Source organism: Onychomys torridus, chromosome 11, assembly GCF_903995425.1.
Source record: "Onychomys torridus chromosome 11, mOncTor1.1, whole genome shotgun sequence".
Taxonomy (NCBI): Eukaryota; Metazoa; Chordata; class Mammalia; order Rodentia; family Cricetidae; genus Onychomys; species Onychomys torridus.
This window is the reverse complement of record NC_050453.1, coordinates 57,015,085-57,041,469: the sequence shown is the minus strand read 5'-3', so window position 1 is coordinate 57,041,469 and position 26,385 is coordinate 57,015,085. Positions and strand designations below refer to the sequence as shown.

Sequence of the window (26,385 nt, the reverse complement as noted above, 5' to 3'; positions counted from 1 at the left end):
AGGACCATTGTAGAGTCACTAGGAACAAGAGCAAAAGGTGTATTAGCTCCTGTAACGGTGACAAGATGGATATACTTTTTTTGTTTGTTTGTTTGTTTTGTTTTGTTCTTCAAGACAGGGTTTCTCTGTGTAGCTTTGGAGGCTGTCCTGGAACTCACTCTGTAGCACAGGCTGACCTCGAACTCACAGAGATCCACCTTCCTCTGCCTCCAAGTGCTGGGATTACAGGCGTGCGCCGCCACCACCCGGCACTAAGGTAGATATACTTAAGTGGAGAGGAACTCTCTTCTTTCATCATCCACAGAGGGCTGGGCTCAGCGCTTCTCTGGGAAAGCCCCTTCTGGAAGCATGCAGACCAAAGTCTGGGACAGCCTTGTTCTCAGAAGTTCTTGGGAAGCCCAGCCATTGCTGGGTTGCTTTTCTGCCCCTCAGGGGCCACTGGTGATCTCTCCCACTCTCTGGAGGCCAGTGAGAACAGGAGAGATTGAGCTCCTCCTGCCTGGCCCTGTGGAGTGGGTGGTGAGGGGGTGCTCTGGCTTCCCCGGAACTGTGGCATTTCCCCTCAGAACTCTGGGCACGGGGGCCAGTGCCTGCAGAGCGGGAGAGCCAGGGCACCTTCCTCATCCTGTGTTCCTCCCTGTTAGAGTGCCGCTCGCTCCTCTAGGTTCCTCTCACTGTCCCATTGTCCAAACCCAGACCCCTTTCTCTGTCCATTTCTGCTCATCAGGGCCAAGGCCCATCACGCCAGCTGCTTTGGATCAAACTTGCCCCTCCCCCCTCAGTGAGCATGACTGATGAGCAAATTCATTACGAGCCACGAGCTATTCCGATAAATTGTAAAGGTAGGCTATTAGGAATCAAGAAATAGGATATGTGGATTGCTAAATACTGCTTGTCAGGTAAATGCGCTGTCTCATGTAATCCTAACGACTCACTGGGCTGGGCACTATTATTATCTGCATTTTGTAGGTGGGGAAACTGAGGCACAAAGGACTTACTCAAGCTGCTCAAGGCCGTGCAGCCAAATGCTGCAGCAGTAAAGCAAACCCAGACAATGCTCTCTAGGGTCTCCCTTTTCTTTCTCAGCCAGGAGCTTTGTAGACCAGGTTGACCTTGAACCCTCTGTCCTCAGGCCAATACTAGAAAGAGTTTCACTCTTAACATCTACTGGTAAAAAGACAGAGGCCACCCACTGAGGCCAGAAGAGAGTGCAAGATTCCTGAGCACTGGAGTCACAGTGGTTGGAAATGAAACTCCAGTCCTCTGGAAGAACAGTATGACCCTGGGAGCTCCTGACTTGGGGCCCTCTCTTAAGTGCTGAGCTACCTGTCTGACTCCCTGGTCAGTGGTCTGAGTGTCAGCCAGCCAATCATCTCCCTCTTCTTCAGCCTCAGAGTACCTGTCATGGCATCTGCCTCATTTCTGCCCCTAATGCCAATCAAGTCACTCATCACACGGGGACTCAGGACCTCATCTGGTCCCCTGTCCCGGTGTCTCCATCCACACCTCTCTCTAAGTATTTCTTACGCTTTCACACAATTGTCTGCTGAGTTTCCTCAGAGCCTGGCTTTCTCTGGAATTCCAGTTTGCCATTGCACAGACGCCACCGCTGGGGTCAAACGTAGACACAGTGGCTGAGGCTGAGCATGGGTGAAACGCTCCGGCTTGTGACACCAAGGACAAAGGTATTAGCCCACAGCAATAGGCCACCACCAGCAACGTGGCCAGGTCAAAAATCAGCTGTGATGCAAGCCAGGAGAATTCTGTTTGAGGAGGGGAGAGGAAGGAGGGGTGCATGGGACAGCTCGGAGGGCAAGAGAAGGGAGAGAATCCCTGCATCACCGCCCATTTCATTCAACAGTGAAAACCTTCCTCCTTCCTAGTGCTGGGAACAGAAAAACTCCAGCCAGGGCCGATGCCCATATACAGCGGGGGAGAGGCTGGATTTCGGAGAGAACTATCTATGAATGCGAAAACTGCCTTCCTCCTCACAACTCCAAGAGTAGCCAGAGCCAGGAAGAGCTGGGCCGGGCCGGGCCCCACTCCCCAACCCTCAGGTCATACCCACCCTCAGAGAAGCCCTATGTCCTCGCTGTGCCTCTCTTCTGTCCCATATTAGCACCTTGCACACAAAGAGAGAATCGGCCCATTGTGTCCTCTGGGAGGAAGCTAAGTTTACAGATGGAGCTGGGATGAAAGCGTATCGGTTGCCACATTCCAGGAACAGGCCGGATCACTAAAGATTTAAACGGTTTAGGAAAATGGGAAGAGAGGAGGCTGATGAAATTCAGTCTCACAAAGAGTACGGTCAAGCATTAAGGTAGAACTCAGAGCACGTTCAAGTGGCGCTTTAAGAGGTAGAATTGCAGGAAATAATGAGGAAGGAGCCCTAAGGGCTAGAGGATGATACCTTCCGAGTCTGGCTGCCAACGGGAGCTTTCTATGGAACGAGGGAAGAGATGGCTTCCCTGTAAATGGTTGCATCTCATTTAGCACCTTCGTGCATTCCCAGGCTGGCCACCCAGAAATAGCATCCGGCTTAGGAGAGAACAAGGGAGGGAAGGAGAGGTTGCTGTAGGGTACAGAAACACGATGTGATCCTTTGTTTATTTGTCTGCTTTTTTGAGACAAGGTCTCCCTCTGTAGCCCAGACAAGCTTCTAACCCACTATGTAGCTCCTGTTGACTTCAAACTTCAAACCCTCCTGCCTTGGCCCATCCAGCAGGGATTGGAGCTGTGTGCCCCATGCCTGGCCGCAGAACTTTCCCACCATCTTCCTGATGGCGGTGCAGAAGGATCGTTTTTTTGTGGCTTGAGGCTCGTGAATACCCGATAGCGGTGCTATAATTCTCTTTATGCTTTTGTCTTCACCCTGGTACGGTTTTGACACTTGTCGCTGGTGGATGTTTTAGTACAAAGCTTTTGGATTAATTACAGGGACAGCACGGGATTTAAGCTGAGAGTAAAAGGAAATGCAGAGTCTCAGACATCCCAGGCTGGCTTCAACCTAGAACTCTGATCCTCTTGCCTCAAGGTCCCAACTGTACAGGATGGGTCATCTTGCCTGGTGTGGGTGTGGAAATGATTCTGAACTTAGCATTAACTCGAGCCCAGCCAGGTATCTGAGATCTGGTTCCTATAGAATCACGGTGGGCTCTAACTTATGATATCCCAAGTAGCTTTACATCACAGACAGACCTCCAACAGCCGAGGCCGGCAGAAGTCTGGACAGAGGAATAAGAAAACCAAGACGAATGAGTCAGAGGAAAACTAGGAGCTGGAATTCTGCCCCTGGCCCTGCTGCTGGGCTCCGGTTGTCTTATGGTTGGCTACACACATTCTGAACCCAGGTCATAGATCTGGCTTTTATCACGCCCGCAACAAGAGTGACAGAGGAGAAGAAGAAATGCACGTTGATCATGCATTGAGATGATGTTTCTGATCTACTGGGTTAAATTATGTTTTAGAGTGGAGCGCTCTCTTTCTTTCTTTTTCTTAATACAGATGCTGTGAGCTTATAGCCCAGGTTTTCGTGGACAGCCTGGTTCTACACTTTCAAAGAATGGAGTCGATTTCCAGGGAAATAGTGTGCTCTCCTCTCATGAAAGCTGTGAGGTGCCATGTGCTGGCTCCATTTTCCCCTTTCAGGAACGTGACCCAAGCTCCTCAGGTCAGCCGTTTCTCAGAGGGACAGTTTGAGCTCAGTGAGTACTTGTGACACTTAATTAATAACTCCCAAGAAACACAGCTGGGAGGGCTGCACGCCACAGGGAACAGACGGGTTCCTTGTCTATAATACGTGAATTGAGAGAAAACCACACAGTTCATCTAAACCTCCACCATGGCTTCTGACCACGCTGCTCGCCACCCAAGCCAGAGGCCTCATCCCGCATTCATCCTTGTCTGCGGGAGGAAACTGAGGAGCGAGAGAGAACACTGAGCCCTCTGTGTGCCTCAGACTGTTCCGTGGGGAGAGTCAGAGAACTGACTGACTATGGTCTGGATTTAAAAAAGAAAAAAACCTCTGTAAATGCGTAAAGGCTTATGGACGGCTGTGGAGTTATTCACGAAGCTGGAAGGTTGAGGAGGCATCCAGTTTTCCCCTCTGCAAAGCTGACAGGATGCCCGATTCTTGCAGTGCAGGTGGCTTCTTACTTGGCAGCTGTCCTTTCGTAACTACTAGTGGAGGAGAAACTACTGGACAGAGGCCCTTTCATGCTATTTCTTAAATGAGAAAACGGACATAGGAACGTACCATTCGAACACAATCAAATGTGTGTCGTTGCAAGCTCTTTCAGACATTCTAGACAAGGACTGAATTTTACAAATAAAGAAATTAGATTACACACTATTTAAGGGACAGCTGAATGGTTTCCACACATTTCGTACCTGTATTGAAATCATCTGAAGCTTCCTTTTACATCTGTTGACCAGAAAAGGGACTTGCGGTGTCTCCTTCGCCACCGGAGCGAATGATTGACACTTCTCATTGGAAGAGTCAGCAACATCTTCAACAGGATGTCAGACGTGATCCCGGGCGTGCTTGGAAAGCACAGTAGAAGATGCCTGCTGAAAGTTCACACCTGGTCCTCAGACACACTTGCTCTGGGCCTGGAGAGATGGCTCAGCAGGTAAAGACACTTGTAGCTCATGCAAGGTGTCACTGACGGTGATGCAGGTGAAGGAAGAGAGAGAAGTGAGCCCACACAGTTGTCCTTTGCTACACACACACACACACACACACACACACACACACACACACAGGCACAAGACCCCACCATCATCGCACACATACATGCACAAAGAACAAAAATCTTAAAAATCCAATTATTCTTCCCATAGGAACTCATGGAATACTCAGAGTTTCCTTTACCTAAAAAAGGTGTTGCCCACTAAGTTTTGGGGCTGACCATACTTTTTAAATCTTACTAATTGGCCAGGTGGTGGTGGCGCGGGTCTTTAATTCCAGCACTCGGGAGGCAGAGGGGATCTCTGAGTTCAAGGCTAGCCTGGTCTACAGAGTGAGTTCCATGAAAGAAGCCAGGGCTGCACAGAGAAAATCCTGTCTTAGGAAACAAACGTTCAAACAAACAAACAACAAAATGGTGGTGCAGAACTTGTGGGAGAGGCCAACCTATGACTGGTCCAGCTTGAGGCCCACGCACAAGAAGGAGTCCATGCCTGACACTGCCTGGATAGCTCAGAGACCTAGGATAGAACCAAATATGACTCGCCCCTACCCCCCCCCAAAAAAAAGTCAATGAAATGACTTCTACCAATATTCTGCTGTACTCACAGATCAGAGCCTAATGCAATCATCATCAGAGAGGCTTCATCCAGCAACTGATGGGAGCAGATGCAGAGACCCACAGCCAAACATTAGGCAGAGCTTGGGAACCCCCGGGGAAGAGGCAGGGGAAGGATTGTAGGAATCAGAATGGTCAAGCACATCACGAGAACACGGCTCACAGAATCAACTCACCAGGGCTCGTAGGGGCTTCTGGAGACTGAAGCAACAACCATGGATTGTATGGGTCTGTGCTAGGCCCTCTACATGTATGTTATGGTTGTGTAGCGTAGTCTTCTTGTAGGACTCCTAACAGTGGGAGCGGGGACTGTTTCTGACTTGTGTGCCTGCTCTGGGGACCCTCTTCCTCCTACTGAGTTGCCGTATCCAGCTTTGATATAAGGGTTTGTGCCTAATCTTATTGTAACATGCTATGCCATGTTCAGTCGATATTCCTGGGAGACCTGCTCTTTTCTGAAGGGAAACGGAGGAGGAGTGGATCTGTCCAGGGGTGGGGGGACAGAGGAGGGTAGGGGGACTGGGAGGAATGGAGGGAGAGGAACTGCAGGTGGGCTGTAATATATGAGAAAAGAATAAAAATTTAAATATATATAGATATACATATGCATATATGTTGTTGCAGTTGTAGGGGAGTGAGTGGAGGGGGAATCACGGATCTGTCAGGTTATATTTATATTGTAAATAATGGAATTTGCATTAGTTAGACTGGGAAGCATACACACATGTATGCATGTAAAGAAGATGTACATAAAAGGCCTTTAAAATCAGGCGCTTGCTTTATGTTTGTTTGTTTGTTTGTTTATTTATTTATTTATTGAAACAGGGTTTCTCTGTTAGAGCCTTTCCTGGAACTCACTCTATAGCCCAGGCTGGACTCGAACTCACAGAGACCCACCTACCTCTGCTTCCAGAGTGCTGGGATCAAAGCCCACCGCGGCCAGGCTTGCCTTATGTTTCTAAAGGTCAGAGAATAGATTGTTGAGGTGTTGATACAGATTTTTCCTGTCTTGAAAGATCCGGGTTCCTTCACTGCCCTTTCATCCCTAGGGTGTGGCCATTGTGTCCCCTATCCAAATGGACAGCTACACAGCTTCAACTTAATTCTTCATGAAAATAAAGGAACCCACTTCAGAGCTGTCTTCCTTGTTGGTGTCTGAGACCTCCACTTCATTTGAGGAGAGCAATGCTGTGAGCCCTGGGTGGAGGTGTAGGAGGCCAGGACCTGGGGAGCATACTTCAGAAAACAACAGAGGAAAGCACTAGGTGTGTGTGTGTGTGTGTGTGTGTGTGTGTGTGTGTGTGATCCTTGGAATAAAATCAGCATGATTCAAAGAGCAAAAGAACATTCTGTAACATTTACTAATCCCTGGGCTCTTTTAGTTATGTATTAAAAAGGATTACTGCCTAACATAATTGCTTCTTTAAAATGACTGTCAGTCCTGCTAAATGACTTAGATGGCCTCATTAAGAAATCACAATTGAACTCACAAAGATCTCATTCCAGTGGGTGTGGCGGTGCACGCTTGGAATTCCAAGATTTGGGAAGCTAAAACAGGAGAATTGCCACAAGTTCTGACCAGCTTAAGCTACAGGGCAAGGCCCGGTCTCAGAAAATAAAAACAAAACAAAGCTTTCATCCAGCAGACCAGATCAAAAAGGACAAGCGTGTAATAGCACACAATTGGAAGCTGCCGAACCATTAGAAAACCCAAAATCTAACAGTTATTAACACATCTCCACCTGTGTAGGTTTGACCCTCCAGCCAGTCTGTGAGAACGTCTGTTCCCAGAAGGGATGAGTACAGACCATGCCCCTGTGCATGGTGATATGTGAGGTACAAGGGGAGTTATTGGGGAAACCCAGCCTCTTATCTGTATAATAGTGACCCTATGTACCTACCTCACTGAGCTACAGGGTGACATTTGCTAATGGCAGTGTCTTGTACCAGGGAAGGACTCCATCCAGGCATGTGTTTCATAGGTGAGGGCTCTGTAGTGAGGAGGCTCATATAAGGTCCACCCAGAAGTTGTGGTGACCTTACCACCCCCCAATACCTTCCCTTTGATCTTGGGACCTTAAGATTTTGATTTCCAGTATCCTAGAGCACCTTTTTTAACAGACTCAAAAGGTAAGTGTAAATACCTACAAAGCAGTAAAATACAGCCAGCACTTTAACTATTTAAAAATTGTGCGTGGGCTCGGTGGTCCAATCTGTAGTCCCACTACTCAGAAGGCTGAGACAGAATAGTGAGTTCAAGGACGGCTTAACCAGCACAGTGAGACTCTGGTTCAAAAACTCAGGGGCTATTGATGCAGCTTTGGGGCAGAGCCTGCGATTAGCATGTGCAATGACTTGGGTTTGCTCTGAAACTAAAACTGTGAAATTAGCTCAATTATAGCAGCCTTTCATTTGTTTGCTCTTTTTTTTTTTTATGTTTGTTTTTGTCTCAAAAGACTATTAATGAAGGCGAATTAATCAGGGCTTGTGTGCGGCTTCCCGGCGAGGCTCTGCATGGTTTCTTTCAGTTTGGCGCCATCTAGTGAAGTTTTTTTAAATTACTGCCTTTTATTTTGGGGATTACTGTGCAAATTGTTTTGTCTACTTGCTGAGGCAGGGTAGACCTACACCAGGATGGCCTCCAACTTTAAAGCAACCTCCTACATCTGTTTCTGGAGTGCTGGCATTACAGGAGTGCTCAACCATGCCTGCCTTTGGATAGGTTTGGCTCAAGCTAAGAGCTCATCTGTAGTCAGCCCAGCTCATGTAGCAGAATTTCTAAAACCTGTTTGAGAAATTGCTTGAGTGGGAGTCTCGGCAGGGAGAGCGGAAGCGGGGCAAGTATATCTGCTTCCTGACAGCTACCTGGGCACCAAGGAGCACATGCACATGGCGCACTCGGAACAAATGGTTGAAAACAAAGTAGGAGCTGAGTGGTGGGGGTGTTTGTAGGGGTGTGAATGGAGGGGAATCATGGGCCTGTCAAGTTATGTCTATTTTGCAAATAATGGAATTTGCATTAGTTAGACTGGGAAGCATACACACATGTATGCATGTAAAGAAGATGTACATAAAAGGCTTCTAAAATCAGATGCTTGCTTTATGTCTTTAAAAGGTCAGGGAATAGGTTGTTGAGGAATTGATAGATTTTCCTGTCCTGAAAGATCCGGGTTCCTTCACTGCCCTTTCATCCCTGGGGTGTGGCCACTGTGTCCCCTATCCAAATGGACAGCTACACAGCTTCAGCTTAATTCTTCATGAAAATAAAGGAACCCACTTCAGAGCTGTCTTCCTCGTTGGTCTCTGAGACCTCCACTTCATTTGAGGAGAGCAATGCTGTGAGCCCTGGGTGGAGGTGTAGGAGGCCAGGACCTGGGGAGCGTACTTCAGAAAACAACAGAGGAAAGCGCTGTGTGTCACAGAGGTCAAGTCACAGAGGGCAGCTTTGACAGAGCTGCTGGGGACATTGGTGAAGATGCATCTTCGGTTTTGTAGAGCAGACCTCGATAACGTGGACGCCTTCTTTCCTCTCATGACAGGATCATAGCGGAGTAGACAGGGCAGAAGTTAGCTGGCACTGAACGGATGGGACGTGGATAGAGAAGGCTTTCTGAAACTTGAAGAGAGCAGTGTCTTGTGTTCGTGCCTATCATGACCTTGACCCAAATACATAACTCAAGGTCAGCATCCAGGATGACAGCCGTGGACAGCATCTTGGTGTTCCTGGCAAATGTCCCAGATGTGTACTCATTTTGTACCTCAGATCTTCTCCGTTTGCTCTGTGCTTTTGTTTACTGGGATCTTAGTTGCCTGGGGCCCAGGGTCCACTGCTTGCCTCTTGGTCCTAACGGCAGGCTTCACTTCTCAGTTTAGAACCTTGGCTTGTGTTCTCTGGTCTGGATTGAACCCCTTTCACTTGCCTGGTTTAAGAGCCCTGGCTGAGCCTCTCCCACATGCACCCAAAGTGCCCCCAAAACCTCTAGACCTGGTCCCCCTCCCTGAGGAAAGCCTGGTCACGAGGCGATAAAGTAAGACACAGCTGGAGCAGCTGGAAAGCCTCTTAGATTTTTCGGATGAGAAAGATGTCAGAGATGGAGGAAAGATGGGGAGAACTGATGTGGGAGGTCCCTGGGGAGGGGGAGAAGACACGATATAGGTGCAGGGTGGCCCTAAGTAGCAGGGTTCCTGCTGCTCTGAGGGGAGAACTGGGTAAGGACTTAAATGAAGACTGCTTTGCTGCTGGGATAGGAAGCTAAGGAAAATACATTAGAGTTCCCTTGGTTCCTGGATGTGTGAGTGGTGGATTCAGTTGTCATAGATGCGGTTCTGAGTGCTCCACGCAATGTGTTAAAGTGTACGTACATTATCCACTCTCATATGTATTCTAATTTAATTCTCACAAATATCTGAGAATCAACTGCACACAGCCAAAACATGTAACTACTCATGTTTATATCCATGAAAGCATCATATTTAAAAAAATATTTCATGCATGTCTTGTAATTTGATTTTTTTCTAGCAATAATTGACTTTCACTGATGTATTTATCTACAAATTGGAGATATGATGATGCATACCTAGAATCCCAGAACTCAAGAGGCTGAGACAGAAGTATGAGTTCAAAGGACTGTCATATATGTTATTTGATACATCTACTATTTGAGATACACACACACACACACACACACACACACACACACAGACTATGAACACAGGAAGAATTGGCTTTATATATGCCACTGTTACCTGAAGGTGCATGCCTGCTGCCTACTGTTTGCACACCAACCCACGTAGATCTTAGACACTGACTGTTGACAGCAACTCTTGAGCCGTGTGCTGACAAAGGACCAAAAATAACAGACACTCCCCTGATGAGTGCAGATGAGAGAGAACTAGGTTATAAATATCCCATTTTCACAGGATCATTCCAGGCTATATGTGCGAGGGTGGGGGCTCTGTGAGCCCCAGTAGCTCTGCATCGACAGAGAGAGATCCCGAAGCAGACGGATCCTTACATCTTGTCCAGCACAAATGCTAAACTGAGCATGCTCAGTTCCCAGCGTTTGGATGGCAAGCATGCATGTGGTCAAAAGGGGAAGGAGAAACGGCGCGAACATGTGGCCATGTGACAATTTAGGCCCACCACCGCTGGTGGTGGTGGACAGCTCTAACACACCTACTTTGTGTTTTCCTCGGCTACCAGACCATTCGGTGCAGAAGTACCCCAGGGGAACACCCTCGCCACCTGCTCACCGGACCCTAACCTTTGCGCTCTTCCGGTGGCCCTTGGGGTTCCCTATTTTCTTTATCCGGCCCCCTCCCCCCCCTCTAGCTGGACTTCTGAATTATGAAATAAACACTGAACAGCAACAGGGGCAGCAGCTGCCGCCACCCCTACCATACCAAGAGATGAAATATTGACAGGGTCACCGCTCTTCTGTCCCAAGTTGGAAACATAGAGCTGTGTAAACAGCTGCCATGCTGCTAACAATAAAGCCTTCGCTCTGACCTGCCAGGGGCTTTCAAATGTTGGAGAAGGAGCCATATCCCCAAGTCAGGAGGAGGCTGACCACTGCTCCGGGAACTGAGGCTTGAAATGAGTTGGGAGGTTTCAACTGGTTTACCCTACCCACCTTGTACCGGCCAAATTTTCATTTGCTAGACTCCATCTTGTCCTCTTCAAAGAAAAGTGCAGGCGGCCTGTGCTTCTTAACAATTTAACTACATATGAGCAAAATAGATGGAGCGCCCGGTTCCAAGAGTATTTTCTTGTCCTCTTTTAACAGACCACAGTGAGTCCATTATAAAAACACTGACATTTTCTCATTGTTTATTTCTAAGGCTTAAATATCATAATCCTCATCTTCCATTAAATGTGTCATTATTGTTAGAAAGCCCCAAAATGCACCACTGGCCTGGAATATGGCTGTTCAGCACTTTAGAGAGTTACTTTAAGGCTGTAGAGTTTCAGAGCTGACATTTGGTGAGCATTAATCCTGCACCGGGCTCTATGTAAGCAAACATTAACTAATTTAATCCTCATTCTGACTCTTCAGGGTGGGTAGCTTTCTCATCTGCAATTTTCAGATGAAGAGCCTGAGTCACTAGCTTCCCTGCTAGTCCATTTGAGACAGGATTTGCACCGAAAAGTGCTGTCTCTGTGAAATGACCAAGAGTTCCGAATCTGTCTTGTCTGACCTAGAGGTGACACCAGTTGGCCCTGGGTTCTGTGGGATACCATCTCATGAAATTAAATCATGAATTTCGAAGAGAAAGAGAGTACAGTGGAAATGTGGCTAGTGTTCTGTGACAGTCTTTTTTTCCCCCTTTGGTTTTTCAAGACAGGGTTTCTCTGTGTAGTTTTGGAGCCTGTCCTGGAACTCGCTTTATAGACCAGGCTGGCCTTGAACTCACAGAGATCCGCCCAGCTCTGCCTCCCGAGTGCTGGGATTAAAGGCGTGTGCTGCCGCCGCTGCTGCCACCACCACCTGGCACAAAGACAGCCACAAGGCCCTTTTTCATTTCAAGCTTGCAGTCTGGTGGAGCACACACAGTATAGCTTGGTCTAATTATTGCCCGCCCCTATTTATCTTTTAATTACTGTGCACCTTTTTAGTATTTTCTTTTCTTTTTTGAGACAATGTCTTATTCTAGTCCAGACTGCCCCAAAATTCACTATGTAGCCCATGCTGGCCTCAAAATTGCACCTGCCTCTGTCTCCTAAATCCTGGGATTATAGGTGGGAGCCACCACACCCAGCTCAGTTACTGGTTAGCTTAAATGGACACAATAACTATAATTTAGTTTATTATTTCTTCCCTCATTTTTCAAGTGCTCAAAGTGTTCTCTTGTGATTGGGCATTTAGACTTCCTCAAGTTGGGACCTAATAAAAATAGGAAACATTCTTGTGAACTTTTGTTCAGAATCAATTTCTTTCATATCATTACTAGGTCTGAATGGGTGGATATCTTTATTATTTTTATAGATTTAGAAGCATTTGTTATTTGAAAAATATTTACTGAGCACTTATGATATATCAGGCCCCATAGATACACTGAATAGACATGGCCTATGACCTCAAGAAACACGCCAATGTATATGACTAGAAATTTAGACTTTGAATTTTTGTACAAAGTTACCAGCCCCCAAATTTAAGAAGAGTTTTTTAATATATGCCTATTTTTTAATGTCTGGAATGCTTGCATTTTGTTTGTACATGAATTATTTTTATATATATGTTAATTCTTTTTTGAATGAAGCATCTTTACCCAGGTTATATAAAGTCTATTATAAAGTTATTATCATCATAATTGAAAGAGATTTTTACTTATCTGTCATATTTCCCTAGTTATCTTTCACTTGCTTTTATGTTTTGAGTTACACTTGATTTTTAAATTCTTGTGTGTTGAGTTTATTAGTCTTCTCCCTTGTCACATCCTCTTGCTACTAACTAAATGAACATTTTCTCAATAGATCCAATAAACACTGTTTTGTTTGGCGAGTTTCCCTATAAGTAGATTTTAAGACGTTTAGGAATTTAAGAATAAGGGCTGGAGAGACGACTCAGCGGTGAAGAGCTTTTGTTGCTTGTTCTTCTAGAGGACTTGGGTTCATTCCCAGCACCCACATGCCAGCTCACAACCATCTGTAACTCCAGTTCCAGGGGATCCAAAGCCCTCTTCTGGTCTCTGTGGGCACCAGGAACACATAAGGTGCACAGACATACATACAGGCAGAACACCTGTATACTTAAAACAGAAAGAAATTGTCAAGGAACAAATTAAAAAAATAGAAAAAATATTATAACTTTATAGTGTAACTTTTCATACAGTTGAAACTATTTCTGGCTTCCTTTTCTGTCTTATAAATAAATACATTTCCATTATCTCCATGCTGCTAATTTGGAATACTTATTTGGCTAGAATCATTCTATTGAGATGGGTATTTTAGGGATTACCTTTCTTCAGGTTTAAAAATGTTATTGTTACCTTTGCTGTAACAGCTTTGGCCTTTCAGCCACACCACTAGCTAGTGGTCAGATCATTCACACGTTTATAAACACCAAACCTCATTTCCGTATCAACAGATTGGAATAACCTTAATATTGCATAAAATTTTCAGGATTCAATATTTTTAACTCATCTAAGACACTTAGTCCATGTCATCGCTCAACGACTTGCGTATGAAAATACCAGAAGTGTTATTATAATTAGCGTGGGGGCACGTGGTCATTCATAGTAAGTCTCTGACTTCGGGTGGTACCTCCCTGCTCCAAGCTCTAAGCCCCACTGTCAGGTTGAGCCCGAGGAGGCTCTGGCCGTTGCCTAGGAGACGAGGGCGGGGCGAGTCGTGCGGTAGAAACTGCGCTTCCGGGCGGGAGGAGGAGGAGCGAAGGCGCGGCGCTTGACGCGCGTCCAGCAACCAATCAGGAGGCGAGGCGCGCATTCAAATTGCTGCAGCCGCGGGAGCCTGCTGCGGGAATTGTGAGTGCTGAGCATCTAGGGAGAGGAAGGAGGATCCCGGACGGGCTGAGAGCGCTGCGGTTGCTCACCCAGTAGGCGAGGGGTGCGCGGGTGGGCGCGGCTCGGTCCCCTTCTGTCCGAGGGTCCCGGGCGAGGGGCGCGGGGCACTCCTCTGTCCATCCGGAAGCCGAGGGCAGCGCCGCGGAACGTGCAGCGGCGGGCTCGGTGGGGTCCAGGTACACTGTCACAGCCCGGCGTGACTGCCACTGTCGCCGGGAGCCTCGGCCCGGGGTCGTGACTGACTTTCCTTGTCTTCCTTCTCTTGGAAATCTGATGGCGAAACTCTGCAAACAAAAACCATGTTGATCTGTGCAAGGAGCAAATGGCTTTTACTTGGAGTGGGATTTTTTTAAGACCCGGGGATCTATTGTCCTTAATTTCTCCTCTTACTGGGCGGGTTCTCTATTTTCCGTTGAAAGTTTAGCAGTAGATGCTTATAACTGGACACTTTCTTCTTCTTGTTGTTGTTGTAATGATGCGTCTTACATTATGTCAAACCTTAAAAGGCTCTTTTAAAATGAGCTTCTGGTAGTTTGTTCCTTGGCATGTAATAATGTCTGAAATAGTTTGAAACGGTGTCATTTTGTAAAGTAGACTCAGGAATTCAATTTTAAAGACTTGTTTACATCCATTTAAGGAGAAGGATGAAGAGCCAGCTAATGGCCAGGAGTGTGCTTTCCCACTGCTCTCTTTTAAATAATACCTGATAGATATTGTTGGCCTGTATTTACCAACATGCCTGTCTAGTTTGTTGTATAATGAATAAAAGACAGTAATTTGAGGGGGCAGTGGACATCAATAGCAGAGTCTTGCTTGCATACACATGGTCAGGCCAGCCTTGAAAGTTCCATTTTCTCAACTCAGCCTGATGCTGCAGTTACAGGTCCGGACCATCACACCTGGCTACACACGCATTTTATAGTGTGTAATGTCTGTGGTACTTATTTGAGAAGCCTGGTCTTGTGACATCATGTGATTCTCCTTTGTGGGCATTCCTGTATTTAACATACATGACCAAGTATTCAGAACCTCCCTTGCTGCATACCCTGATTGCTATGAGTCCAAGCTGGGGATCCTTACAGCTTGTTGACATACACATTCAATGTTTCTTAAATCACTTAGCTCATTTGTCTTGAGATAAGTCACCTGTGAGCTCCTTCTAGCTGGTGGAAATAAGGATGGAAGGTCTTGTCTTTGAAGTCTGCAGCATCTGTGGATGCCTGGCACATGGTGGAACCGTCAGTAAATATTTGTTGAGTAATGAGTGAAAGTCCTGTTTGGGCAGAGGTAGTCCGAAGCTGTGTGGAGGTGAAATGGGAAGGAGAGGTTGTAATGTAGCCTAATGCATGCCTCTGAGAATTTACTTTGATTGTGGGAGAACCTATGTATTTGTAAAGTTTGTAGTAACCTTTTTTCTTTTTTCCTTTTTCGTAGTTGATCAGATATTTTTGGAAACTGGAAAGTACAAAATGCCCAGCAATCAAACAAGCGTCTAAAGTGCTTAGACTCTCCACATCCTTTTTGAAATAACTTGCTGCCAAGATATCAGTACACACTTCAAACAATAGACACAACAGTGATAGCCTGGAAGTTTCTTCCTCCCAGACGACCTCCTCATCAAGTGGCCTCACCCACGGCAGCCAACTTCCGCTGCACTTGAAGTCAGATATGTCAGCGTGTGAAAAGCATGATCCATTACTGAGTGCTGGAAGTAAAACCAGAGACATAAATAGCACTTACGTTATCTCTGCCTGTAAAAAGACAAGAGAGACGCCCGTTACCCCCGACCCCAGCAGACTGACCCTTCAGAGAAGGGCTACTTGGAACAAAGAGTCATCTTTACTTGGTAGTGAGTTAGGGGACACGCCTGGAAAAACAGCAGATACAAGTCTTAGGTTACAACGTCGGCATGCCAAAACAGATTCTGTGAGGAAGTTGGAAACAACGTACACCGTGGGAGGGAACACAGAAAATAACTGTGCTTCACAGGACACGAAGACAAAAGCAGAGCTTGTAAAGAACGACCCTTGTGTCGGGTCGCCGGTAGTTTCCATGGAGGACTCAAATGACGTAGGAGTGGTTGGTGAGAAACACGGAGGTGCATTTCCTGCCCGCCCTACAGCCGATGAAAGGGGGACAGTTAAGAACTCAGACAGCAGAGCGCCTGTCAGTGCCCAGTGTCAAACTGGCATCGTGAGATCGGGTTACCTCGCAGTGAAAACGGCTGAGAGCAAGCTGGAGACCCAAGTATCAGGAGCAGGAAACTCACACCATGGAAATACCGGGAAGGACATTGCAAAAAATGTCAGTAAATTTGGAAGCTTAGAAACAAGGACCCCTGTGCAGTGTGTTCCAGAACACAGATGGACACCAAGGCGTGACCTGCCTCCACCTAAAAGCCCGGCAGTAACAACACTGAGGAACAGGATGGTAAGCCCTCAAGTGAAACACAGGCCGAAAAGTTCTCTGCTTGCAAATAAAAGGGAACGATCACAAGAAAGTCCACTCCCTCCAGAAGAAAGAACTGCAGTTCAGAATACTTTTACAGAAGCAGACTCTTTAAAAGTAGAAAACAGTCAAGTGACGGTGGCTGTGCGCGTCCGGCCTTTCAGCAAACGGTATGTATGTGTGTTCAGTCTTCCGCTCCCAGGCCAAGTCGGTTCTGTGTCATGATGTGGCTTTAATTCCTCTCTGCTTTTAGAAAGCCAGTGTAGTAGTCCCGTGTCTTTAAAGTTGTTGGAGTTTTCCCATGGTGCTGGGAGATGAGCCCAAGGCCTCGTGCACACTAGGTAGTGCTCTACCATTGAGCTACATCTCCAGCCCACCAGTGTTTAGGCTTAATTGTAATATATTGATTATGTTTATGATAGACTACAAATATATATATAAATATTTTTTTTTGGAGCTGAGGATCGAACCCAGGGCCTTGTGTGTTTAATCCCAGCATTTGGAAGGTGGGACAGGTAGATCTTTGAATTCAAAGCTAGCCTGGTTTACGTGGCAAGTTCTAGGCTAGCCAAGGCTACAGAGTGAGGCCTGGTCCTAAAGGGTTGTTGCTGAGTGAGTCATTGAATTCGCTAATGCAATCTCCTTTCAAATTCATGACTTGTGGTGGTTGGGAATGTCTACCTTTCCTTTAAAAAGGGCCACACCAGCTCATAGCTTCCCCAAGTAGGTTCCAGAATGGTGACTGTCGCCAGCTTCTCCTGCATTTGATACATAGCAGTGACAAACGCAGAGGCTTATCCCACTTGATTTTGATGGCACATACCCTAAAGGTGATTGTGGTGAGAACAGTCACAGGTTAACAAGAAGATTTTTAAAAAGTCAGCTAGGCCTGGTGGCCATGCCTTTAATCCCAGCACTCACAAGTGGATCCCTAAATTCATGGCCAGCCTGGTACGACCCAGGGCCTTGCCGCTTGCCTCAGGCGAAATGCCTCTACCAGCTGAGGCTAAATCCCCAACCCTGGGTGATCCATTCTATAGAGGTCTTTTTAGCAAAAATGGGGTGAGGAATGCTGGTGAGCTGGTGTGAGAAAGGCAAGCTGCTAGCTAACAAGAGTGTCAGAGCCATGAAAGGAAGGAAGGCAGAGAGAGAGGGAGAGGGAGAGAGAAGGGGAGGGAGAGAGGGAGGGGGGGGCAGGGGGCGAACCCACCACGGATGACTACAGCTGAAAGAATCGGAGACATCATGGACCAAGGCCTGGCTGCAGGCTCCTCAGAGAAGCAGGAGTGGGGGGCGGGGGGCGGGGTGGTGCTCATCAGACTGATAGGACAGATGGTTTGGGGGATAAGTCCGATTTGAAAGCGGATTCTTGGGGAAAGGAGTGGGAAGGGAGACGAGGCTGACATTTGGGCCAGCAATAGTGTTTTTCTACTGAGTAAGTGAAGATTTTGTGAGTCTGGGAGAGGAGGGTGGACAGGAAGACTGGAGATTTTAGTGAGGGACTCTCATGAAGGAGGGACCATTGTATCAACAGTGACAAGCAGGAGCCAGAAGACACTTCAGGTTTAAAATTTCTGTTACTCCGGTTCATTGAAATGGTGTTCATGTTTGTTTGTTTGTTTGTTTGTTTGTTTTGGTTTTTCGAGACAGGGTTTCTCTGTGTAGCTTTGCGCCTTTTGTTTTGTTTTATGCCAGCTCTATATAGCTTTTTATCACCATCCTTTTTAGTAATATAAAAAGACATTTCATGATTTGAATTGAAACATATACATAGAATGGGAACTTTTTAAAATTTTCCATTCAAAACTTTTAAAACTTGGTTTTCTGAACAAGGCCTTTGAAATTCCATTTCCTCTTAGTAGCTGCCCTCAAGAGAAAGGGCATACATTTTGGAGACCCACTCACTGACCTTGGATTCCTGATTTTCCACACCAAGCTGAAGAACTGTCTTTCCTTGAAGGAACGATGAGGTTCCTTTCTTCTGTTCTGCGGAGATGGTGTTCATAGTCGTGATAGGTGTGCTCTGTGTGCTTCTTTTCCAAGAGAGAAGATGGAAAAAGCATCCCAGGTTGTCTTCAGGAACGGGGAGGAAATAATCGTGGAGCATCCCGAGATGAAACAAACTTACACTTTTGTCTACGATGTTTCATTTTGGTCCTTTGGTGATTCTCACCCTGGCTGTGCCGGCCAGGCAGCTGTGTATGAGACGCTGGCCGCACCACTCCTGCAAAGAGCCTTCGAAGGCTACAACACCTGCCTCTTTGCTTACGGCCAGACTGGTTCTGGAAAGTCCTATACGTAAGTGACACTGATCATGCAACCGTCTAAAATGGTTGACAGTTACTTTTTCAGAAGCATCATGGTTGTAGAAAGAAGAGTTTTTTTTTTAATTAAATTTTTAAAAATGTATTGTGTGTGTGTGTGTGTATGTCATGTTTGTACATGGGTGCATGTGCCATGGCATGTCTGCGGAGGTCAGAGGAAGCTTTGTGCAGTTGACTCTTTCCTTCTGCCTTTACATGGGTTCTGGGAATTGGCCTCAGGTCACCGGGCTTGCCTGCCAAGTGTCTTTACCTGCTGAGCCATGTTGCCTGCTGAAGATTATAGTTTTGACATCATATAGATTTGGGCTCAGGTCTCGTCCGTTATTGTAGAAAAGATCTATGTACTTAGGCAGACACTTGAATCTCTAGGCTTTACTTTATATATGAGGTAATTTACCTTATAAATGTAGTTGTCTCTGTTTTACTATAACTTATATACTCTATTTTATTTTTTATGTGTATGGGTATTTTGCCCGCATGTATGTCTGTATACTGTATGCATACTGGGTGCCTGAGGAGGCCAGAAGAGGGTGTTGGATTCCCTGGAACTGGAGTTACAGACAGTTGTGAACCACCATATGAGTGCTGGGAACTGAACTCAGGTCCTCTGGAAGAGCAGCCAGTGCTCTTAACCTCTGGACCATCTCTCCAGCCCTAACTTATATTTCTTTTATAAGCGGCAGTTCAAAGAGGATAGTGTGTGTGTGTGCGCGTGTGCGTGCGCGTGCGTGTGTGTGTGTGTGTGTGTGTGTGTGTGTGTGAGTGTGCGTGCACGTGTGTGTGCACGTGTGTGTATATGTGTGTGTGCGTGTGCCTGTGCGTGTGTGTGTGTGTGTGCATGTGTATATGTGTGTGTGTATATGTGTGTGTGTGTGAGTGTGTGTATATGTGTGTATATGTGTGTATATGTGTGTGTGTATGTGTGTGTGTGAGTGTTACTATGAGAACTGATAGTAAGGTACCTAGTGTGTGTGTGTGTGTGTGTGTGTGTGTGTGTGTGTGTGTTACTATGAGAACTGATTGTAAGGCACCTTAGTCTCTCGTGTTTTTTAGATCAAAAACTTTAATCTTTCTTGCATTAACTTGTTTGAGCAACTGTGAAGTTACTAGATCAAAACCTGACTAGAAATTTTGGACATACACAAGTACCTGGTTTTATTAACGATATTTTAATATAGACTTTAAGTGGGAAGGTTTGGGGAAGGATGCTCAGAAGACACCCAGGAGCATAGGTGCGGACGTAAGACATAATGCAGTAGGGAAACTGGTAATTGTGGTTGATGACAATAAATTGTATATTTCAAAATAGCTCGGAATTTTGAATATTTTCAGTATAATAAAATGATAAATACTGAAGTTGTATGTCTATCAGTTACTCTGCCCTGCCCATTCTACATTGTATTAGGTATTAAAACATACCACTGTATCCCATCAATGTGTACAATTACTCTGTGAACTCAAAAATCTTAAAACAGTGTTAAAAGCAAAGCATCCCGTGAATGGAATTGGAGTATTTCCGGTCGCTGTCGGAGTGTCCCCTGTCCTGAAGGAGACAGTCAGAATTTTAATGGACCTCAGTGACAGTCTTAGCTTGTACCTTCTCACAGTAACCCTTTCCACCCTGACCTTCCCATTTCAAAGACTGAATTGAGGTTTAATGGGGTTATATAAACTGGGTCTGGTGACTCACACATGTAACCTCAGAATGTGGGAGGCAGGACAGTCAGAAGTTCAAGACCTGCCTGGAGCTGGAGCTTAGGTAGAGCCTTTGCCTGGAATATGTGAGAGTCTAGGTTCAATTCCAGGGCCACCCCGACCCCCAACAAAAGAAATTCAAGGTTACATAGTGAGTTTGAGGCCAGCTGGGGTACACGAGACCCTGACTTGAGAATAAGATTTAGATGGGGGGGGGTGCACATTTATCTCCAGAGCTTAAGTTCTTAGGTGTTAGCGATGGAATTTGAGTGTTCTCTGTTCCGGGACCATTTCTCCTAGAAAGAATTTTTTTTAAGATTTCCAGAACTGATCAATGTCACTTCCTTCTTTTTCGTAATATATTTCTAGGATGATGGGACTTAATGAAGAACCAGGAATAATTCCGAGATTTTGTGAAGATCTTTTTGCTCAAGTCGCCAAAAGACAAACCTCAGAGGTATGTTCAAATTCAAATCACGATCGTGCCTGCCCGCCGAGACCCGTGACCAGGTCTGAAAGATGGCGTTCTCATCTCCAGATCACTCTCCTTTGGTGTAGTGTATGGAGAGGGAGGGGGAGGAGGTTCCAAATGCAGAAGCATTTCTTGCTGGTGGGCATGGTAGAGGTGTGACCCTCTCCTCTTTTGCTGTTCTGCTTTGTGCTTTGTATTTTAGCTCATGCTGCCCTTGAACTCTGAGTCATGGGGTGTCCGTCTGTGTCCATGTCCCCGTCCGCCTCCCCAAGTGCCAGGACTCCAGGTGCCAGGTGTGCACCCGGTGCCTGGCTCCTTTCCTTGCTTCTCTCCTTTTGTGCTGGGTAGCGGCTTACAGGGTGGTGGGTACGTGCCCGTCTATGTATCTCTGAGGTCAGGTAGGTGCAGAGACTGAACACAGCGGGCAACTCTTGAAACAGAAAGCGTAGGGAAGCCAGAGTAGGAACCCAGACTCAGCTTTAAAGGCCAGGCCTTTCTAGCCACACGACACCTGAATGAGTCTGCTGGCTTCCTGTTTCACTGCATTGCTTGCCAATCGATCGTGACCGTCATCAGGGATCTGATGGGATCAGGGTGCCTTACTAAACCTCTCCTGGAGATTCCATGTCAGTTGCTCTGGAGTTATAGTTTCTATACTTGCATAAGGGAAACTGTTATGCTAGATTTGGGGGCAAGGGAGAGAAACAGAAGAGATGGACCAATGAGCAGCCAAGTATAATCAATCACATGCTAAATACATTCAAGCAAATACTGTGTTGTTTGTTGCATTGTATTGGTCCTCTTTCTGTTTATTATAACACGTTAGCAAAGGTAAATTTGTAAAAATAAGGTTTCTCCCAGTACCGGCATCTGGAGCCCAATATCAAGATGCTGTCATGTGTAGACCTTCTTACGTCATAACAAGACAGAGGGTGGGTTAAAGCCATTAATCCTATCATAGGGTCTTACCCTGAGGAACTTACCCGTCTCTCACTGCCTCCTAACAGTCTCGCCTCCAGATAGCATGCACATGAGAATCCGGGTTGTTTGGTTATCCCACAGAGTGTGAACTTTTGGGGGATACAGCCAAAGCACAGGAAACAGGAGAGTGAGTGAATTGGAGACACGTTTTCTTAGGAGGAGGAATAACTGTACTTGCTTTTGAAGGACATATATTGGTTATTGGCTGGGGAAAGAAAAGCAGGGAAGCCATTCCCAGCAGAGGAAGAGCTGGCACAAGATGGCAATAAGAAAGTGGGGAGATTTTGGGGATTTGTAAGTTGTTTACCATGGTTGAGGAAGTTGAGGATGGAGGGTGGCTGTTGAAAGTAGAGGGGCAGGCAGAAGTTGGTTCTTGGGAGACTTCTAAACGAAGCTTCCAGACATCCTCAAGCCATGGAAAGATTTTAAACAGGGAATAACAGATTCCTATTTATTCTTTCTAAGGAAAAAAAAAAAAAACTTAGCTGGGTGGTGGTGGCCCACGCCTTTAATCCCAGCACTCGGGAGGCAGAGCCAGGCAGATCTCTATGAGTTCGAGGTCAGCCTAGTCTACAGAGTGAGATCTAGGACAGCCTCTAAAGCTACACAGAGAAACCCTGTCTCAAAAAACAAAACAAAACAAAAAATCTTACTTTTTACTTTTGTTCTTTTGTGGGGGTAGTACGTGTGTGTGTGTGTGTGTGTGTGTGTGTGTGTGTATTTATTTATTTATTTATTTATTTATTTATTTATTTGTTTGTTTGTTTGTTTGTTTGTTTGTTTGTATTTGGGCACACGTGTAAGGGTGCATCATGTATACAGGTGTTTCTGTGTGTGAAGGCCCAAAGCTGGTGTTGGGAATCTTCATTGATGATTCTTCCACATTATCCTTTGATTCAAGGTCTCTCTCTCTCTCTCTCTCTCTCTCTCTCTCTCTCTCTCTCTCTCACACACACACACACACACACACTCTCTCTCTCTCTCCTTTTTTAATGATTTATTTACTTATTTTATGTGCATTGGTGTTTTGCCTGAATGTGTGTCTGTATGCGAGTGTCTGATCCCCTGCAACTGGAGTTAGACAGTTGTGAGCTGCCATGTGGGTGGTGGGAATTGAACCCGGGTCCTCTGAAAGAGCAGCCAGTGCTCTTAACCACTGAGTCATCTCTCAAGCCTGATGTGGGGTGCGGGTGTCTCTTAACCAAACCCAGAGCTCACTGTTACAGCTATTCTTGCTAGCTGGCTTGTTCCAGGGAAGCCCCCGTCTCTACTTTCTAAGGCTAGAATTATAGATGGCCCACCATGACCATGCAGCATTTATATGGGTTTTGGGAATCCAACCTCTGATTCTCTCGCCTGTGCAGCAAACACTTTAACTGCTGAGACAGCTCTTAATTTAGTTAAGTTTTTGAGACAGGGTCTCACTATGAAACCTTGGCTGTCCTGGAACTTGCTATGTAGACCAGGCTGGCTTTGAACTCCTAGAGATCCCCCTGCCTCTGCCACCCTAACTCTGGGATGAAAGGTGTATGCCACCACTTCTGATAATTTTATATTTTAATCAACATTAAAAAGTAACAGATTCCTTTTTTTCTTTCCTCGAGACAATGTTTCTCTGTGTAGTTTTGGTGCCTGTCCTGGATCTCATTCTGCAGACCAGGCTGGCCTTGAACTCACAGAGATCTGCCTGGCTCTGCCCACCGAGTGCTGGGATTAAAGGGAAAAGTAATACATTTCTTTATGGCATTTTATATATATTTAGTTTTGATTGATCCTCATATTTATATATATATATGTTATATATATAAAAATGTTCCTGTCTGCAACATGGAGAATGGGTTGACTAAGACAAGATATAAAAGACTGGCTAGGGACTGGGGACTTGAGCTGGACAAAACATGACAAGGAGCTGAACTGCGGTAGGGACAGCAGCTACTGGCAACAGAGCACACATCTGAGGGACACCATAGTAGATCTGGCAAGCTTGGTGAACATAGGGAATGGAGGGTGCGGAGAGAGCAATCAGTTTCCGGTTGGATAGCCCGGTAGATAGTGATGGCATTTGTGGAGAAGAGCAAAAGGAAAGGCTTAAGCATGTCATGAGTTCTTTCTTCCCGCTGAATGCATGGCTCTCCTGCTTCCTCCCTCCCTCATCCCGTCCTTCATGAGTGGAAAGCATGACAAAGGGCTACACAGGAACTTGGACTTGAATATTTCATCTTTCAGATTCAAGTCCAAGTTGAGCAGGCTTCAGAGAATGTGGAAGCTGTGAGTTTGTGGGGCAGAGTTCTCTATTGGCTGCTTAGGATTTAGGGGGCATCATTTGAAAGTCATAGAAATCAGGGAAAGAAGGATGGAGTGAAAGAGGTTTTGTTTTGCTTTTTTTCTTTTTTAAAGATTTATTTATTTATTATGTATACAGTATTCTGCCTGCATGTGTCCCTGCAGGCCAGAAGAGGGCACCAGATCTCATTACAAGTGGTTGTGAGCCACCATGTGGTTGCTGGGACTTGAACTCAGGACCTGTGGAAGAGCAGTCGGTGCTCTTAACCACTGAGCCATCTCTGTTTTGCTTTTTTTTTTTTATGAGACAAGGTTTCTCTGTGAAGCCCTGACTGTCCTGGAACTAGTTCCCTAGACCAGGCTGGCCTTGAACTCACAGAGATGCACCTGCCTCTGCCTCTGTGTGCTGGGATTAAAGGTGTGCAACACCAGAGCTGGGCAGTGAAAGAGTTTTAATCCAGTGTTCCTCCCTTGAACACTTCACCTGATACTTTCCTTAGAGGTTTGCCACGAGATTAAAGGAGTTGGCCCATAATGTGCCTGACACACAATGAGCCCCACTGAGTGACTCGGGCTGTGTCAGCCTGGAATGAACAGTTCCTGATGGCAGAGGGGAAAGTGTATGGGTCTTAGGAATAGAAGATGGTCCAGCCAGCATGATGACAGAATGCAGGAGCCTGAAAGGAAAAGGAGGGTAGGGTGAGCTCCTTCATAATGTGCCCCAGCTCCTTCCCACCACATCCTCATCTCTGAGTCCCAGATACCATAAGAATACTCTGCTTAGTATAGAATTGACATTAGTCTGTGTTTGTTGGATCCCCCATGCCTGTGCCACAGCATTTGTAAATGACCTTTTGATCCTGTGGTATTTCCCACATACTTGTTCTGTGTCTGAACATGCTGGGCTCTTCTCCGATGACACCACGCGTGCTCTGCTTTGGGTCACTCAGGTGCTGTATTGCATCTTTACCCTGAAAAAAAAACCTCACATCTAATTAGAGGTGCAGGACAGCACATGGGCCTAGTCACATGTAGGTCCCACGCAGGTAACCGCAGCTGTAGTGAGTTCATATTCACTACACTGCCGTAGCAATAGCTTTGTCAAGTTCAGCAGACAGCCTTTTCTTCCTGCGTGTTTTCCACCCTCTGGCTCTTACATTCTCTCCGTGCACCCTTACACTGTGTTCCATATATTCTCCGAGCCTTGGAAGGGATGGTGATGGACCTGGCACATTCAGGACCAAGCCCTCCACCACGGCGTATTCTCAGTGCTTTGGTGAGTTGTGCATTTCTGTATTGATTGCTGTCCACTGCAGTGAGAAGTCTCTTTGGTGAAGTCTGGGCACAGCACTAACCCATGGGTGTAAACCTGAGTATTTAGAAGGTAGTTTGACAGCATGACTGTTAAGAAAGCAACAGTAGTAGGTTCACCCCTAGTACCTATGACCTCCCCAGGCATAGGCCCTTGACTAAGTTTGTAGAACCAGGCATGAGTTCCCTGCTGTGGAGCAGGCCTCAAGTCCTACCATGAAGCGGTTGATGACCGCCATACCAGTCATGTCATTGTTGTGCTAGGGGGTACGGCTTGTCTGGCCGGTCTTTACTGTAGCTCACCAGATTCACACTGAGAAAGACTTGATGAGTTTTCTTCGCCCGCAGCCTACCTAGCTAGCACCTTCTGACACTGAGTGCTCGCTAGTAGTGGGGGAAGCTTCCAACTAGTTCTTGTTGGATTTCTCTGTAGAGCCGTGTGGTGGTCTCCTCAACAATGAGGCTTTCCCATCTAGTTCTGGTGGGCAACTAAGGGCAAGAGCCTGTACCCTTTGGGGACCTTTAATGCTTCCCCATCCAGTAACTCGTAGGGAGGGGTCTCACACCTGGCACCAAGACTTTTGTTTAATAACCCAAGGCTTCTGGGAGGAACATTATTCATCCGTGGAATATACCTCCATTTTTTTATTATAATTTTAATAAGCTCATAAAACAGTGAATTTCCATATGGCCTTCTCATATCTCCATCGTTTAGTCACTCCTCCCTCTTCTCCTCCCTTTTTCTTTCCTCTGATGCCCCTTCTTTCTGCTTAGACCTGTTCATGTTCATAACTGTTTTCTCTGCCCTCCATTTCTCATGTCCAGGGCCCTACCACCCTCCCTCTTTTCATGGATCATCTCATCCATTATAATCTTTTTCAGATTGTCCGTTGTCCTGCAAAGTTCATATTTCATGTTTATAGCTGAATTAAATTCTACCGTGCACATGTACCACATTTTCATTGTCCATTCATGCACTGATGGACGTCTAGGCAGGTTCTAGTTCCTTGTATTGTAAGCGAACACAGAAGTGCAACTCTCT

The 26,385-nt window shown here is 46.1% G+C and overlaps 1 protein-coding gene across 1 annotated transcript in view; it reads left to right on the top strand.

Annotated features, from left to right (window-relative positions):
* Nucleotides 1-15,089: 15,089 nt before the first annotated feature.
* Nucleotides 15,090-26,385, top strand: part of Kif14 (kinesin family member 14) — a 69,483-nt gene continuing 58,187 nt past the window's right edge. Inside the window, exons 1-4 of the mRNA XM_036201971.1 lie at nt 15,090-15,137; nt 15,372-16,447; nt 18,321-18,575; nt 20,666-20,753. Of these exons, the coding sequence (XP_036057864.1) occupies nt 15,090-15,137; nt 15,372-16,447; nt 18,321-18,575; nt 20,666-20,753 (1,467 nt within the window). The remainder of the gene's footprint in view (nt 15,138-15,371; nt 16,448-18,320; nt 18,576-20,665; nt 20,754-26,385) is intronic.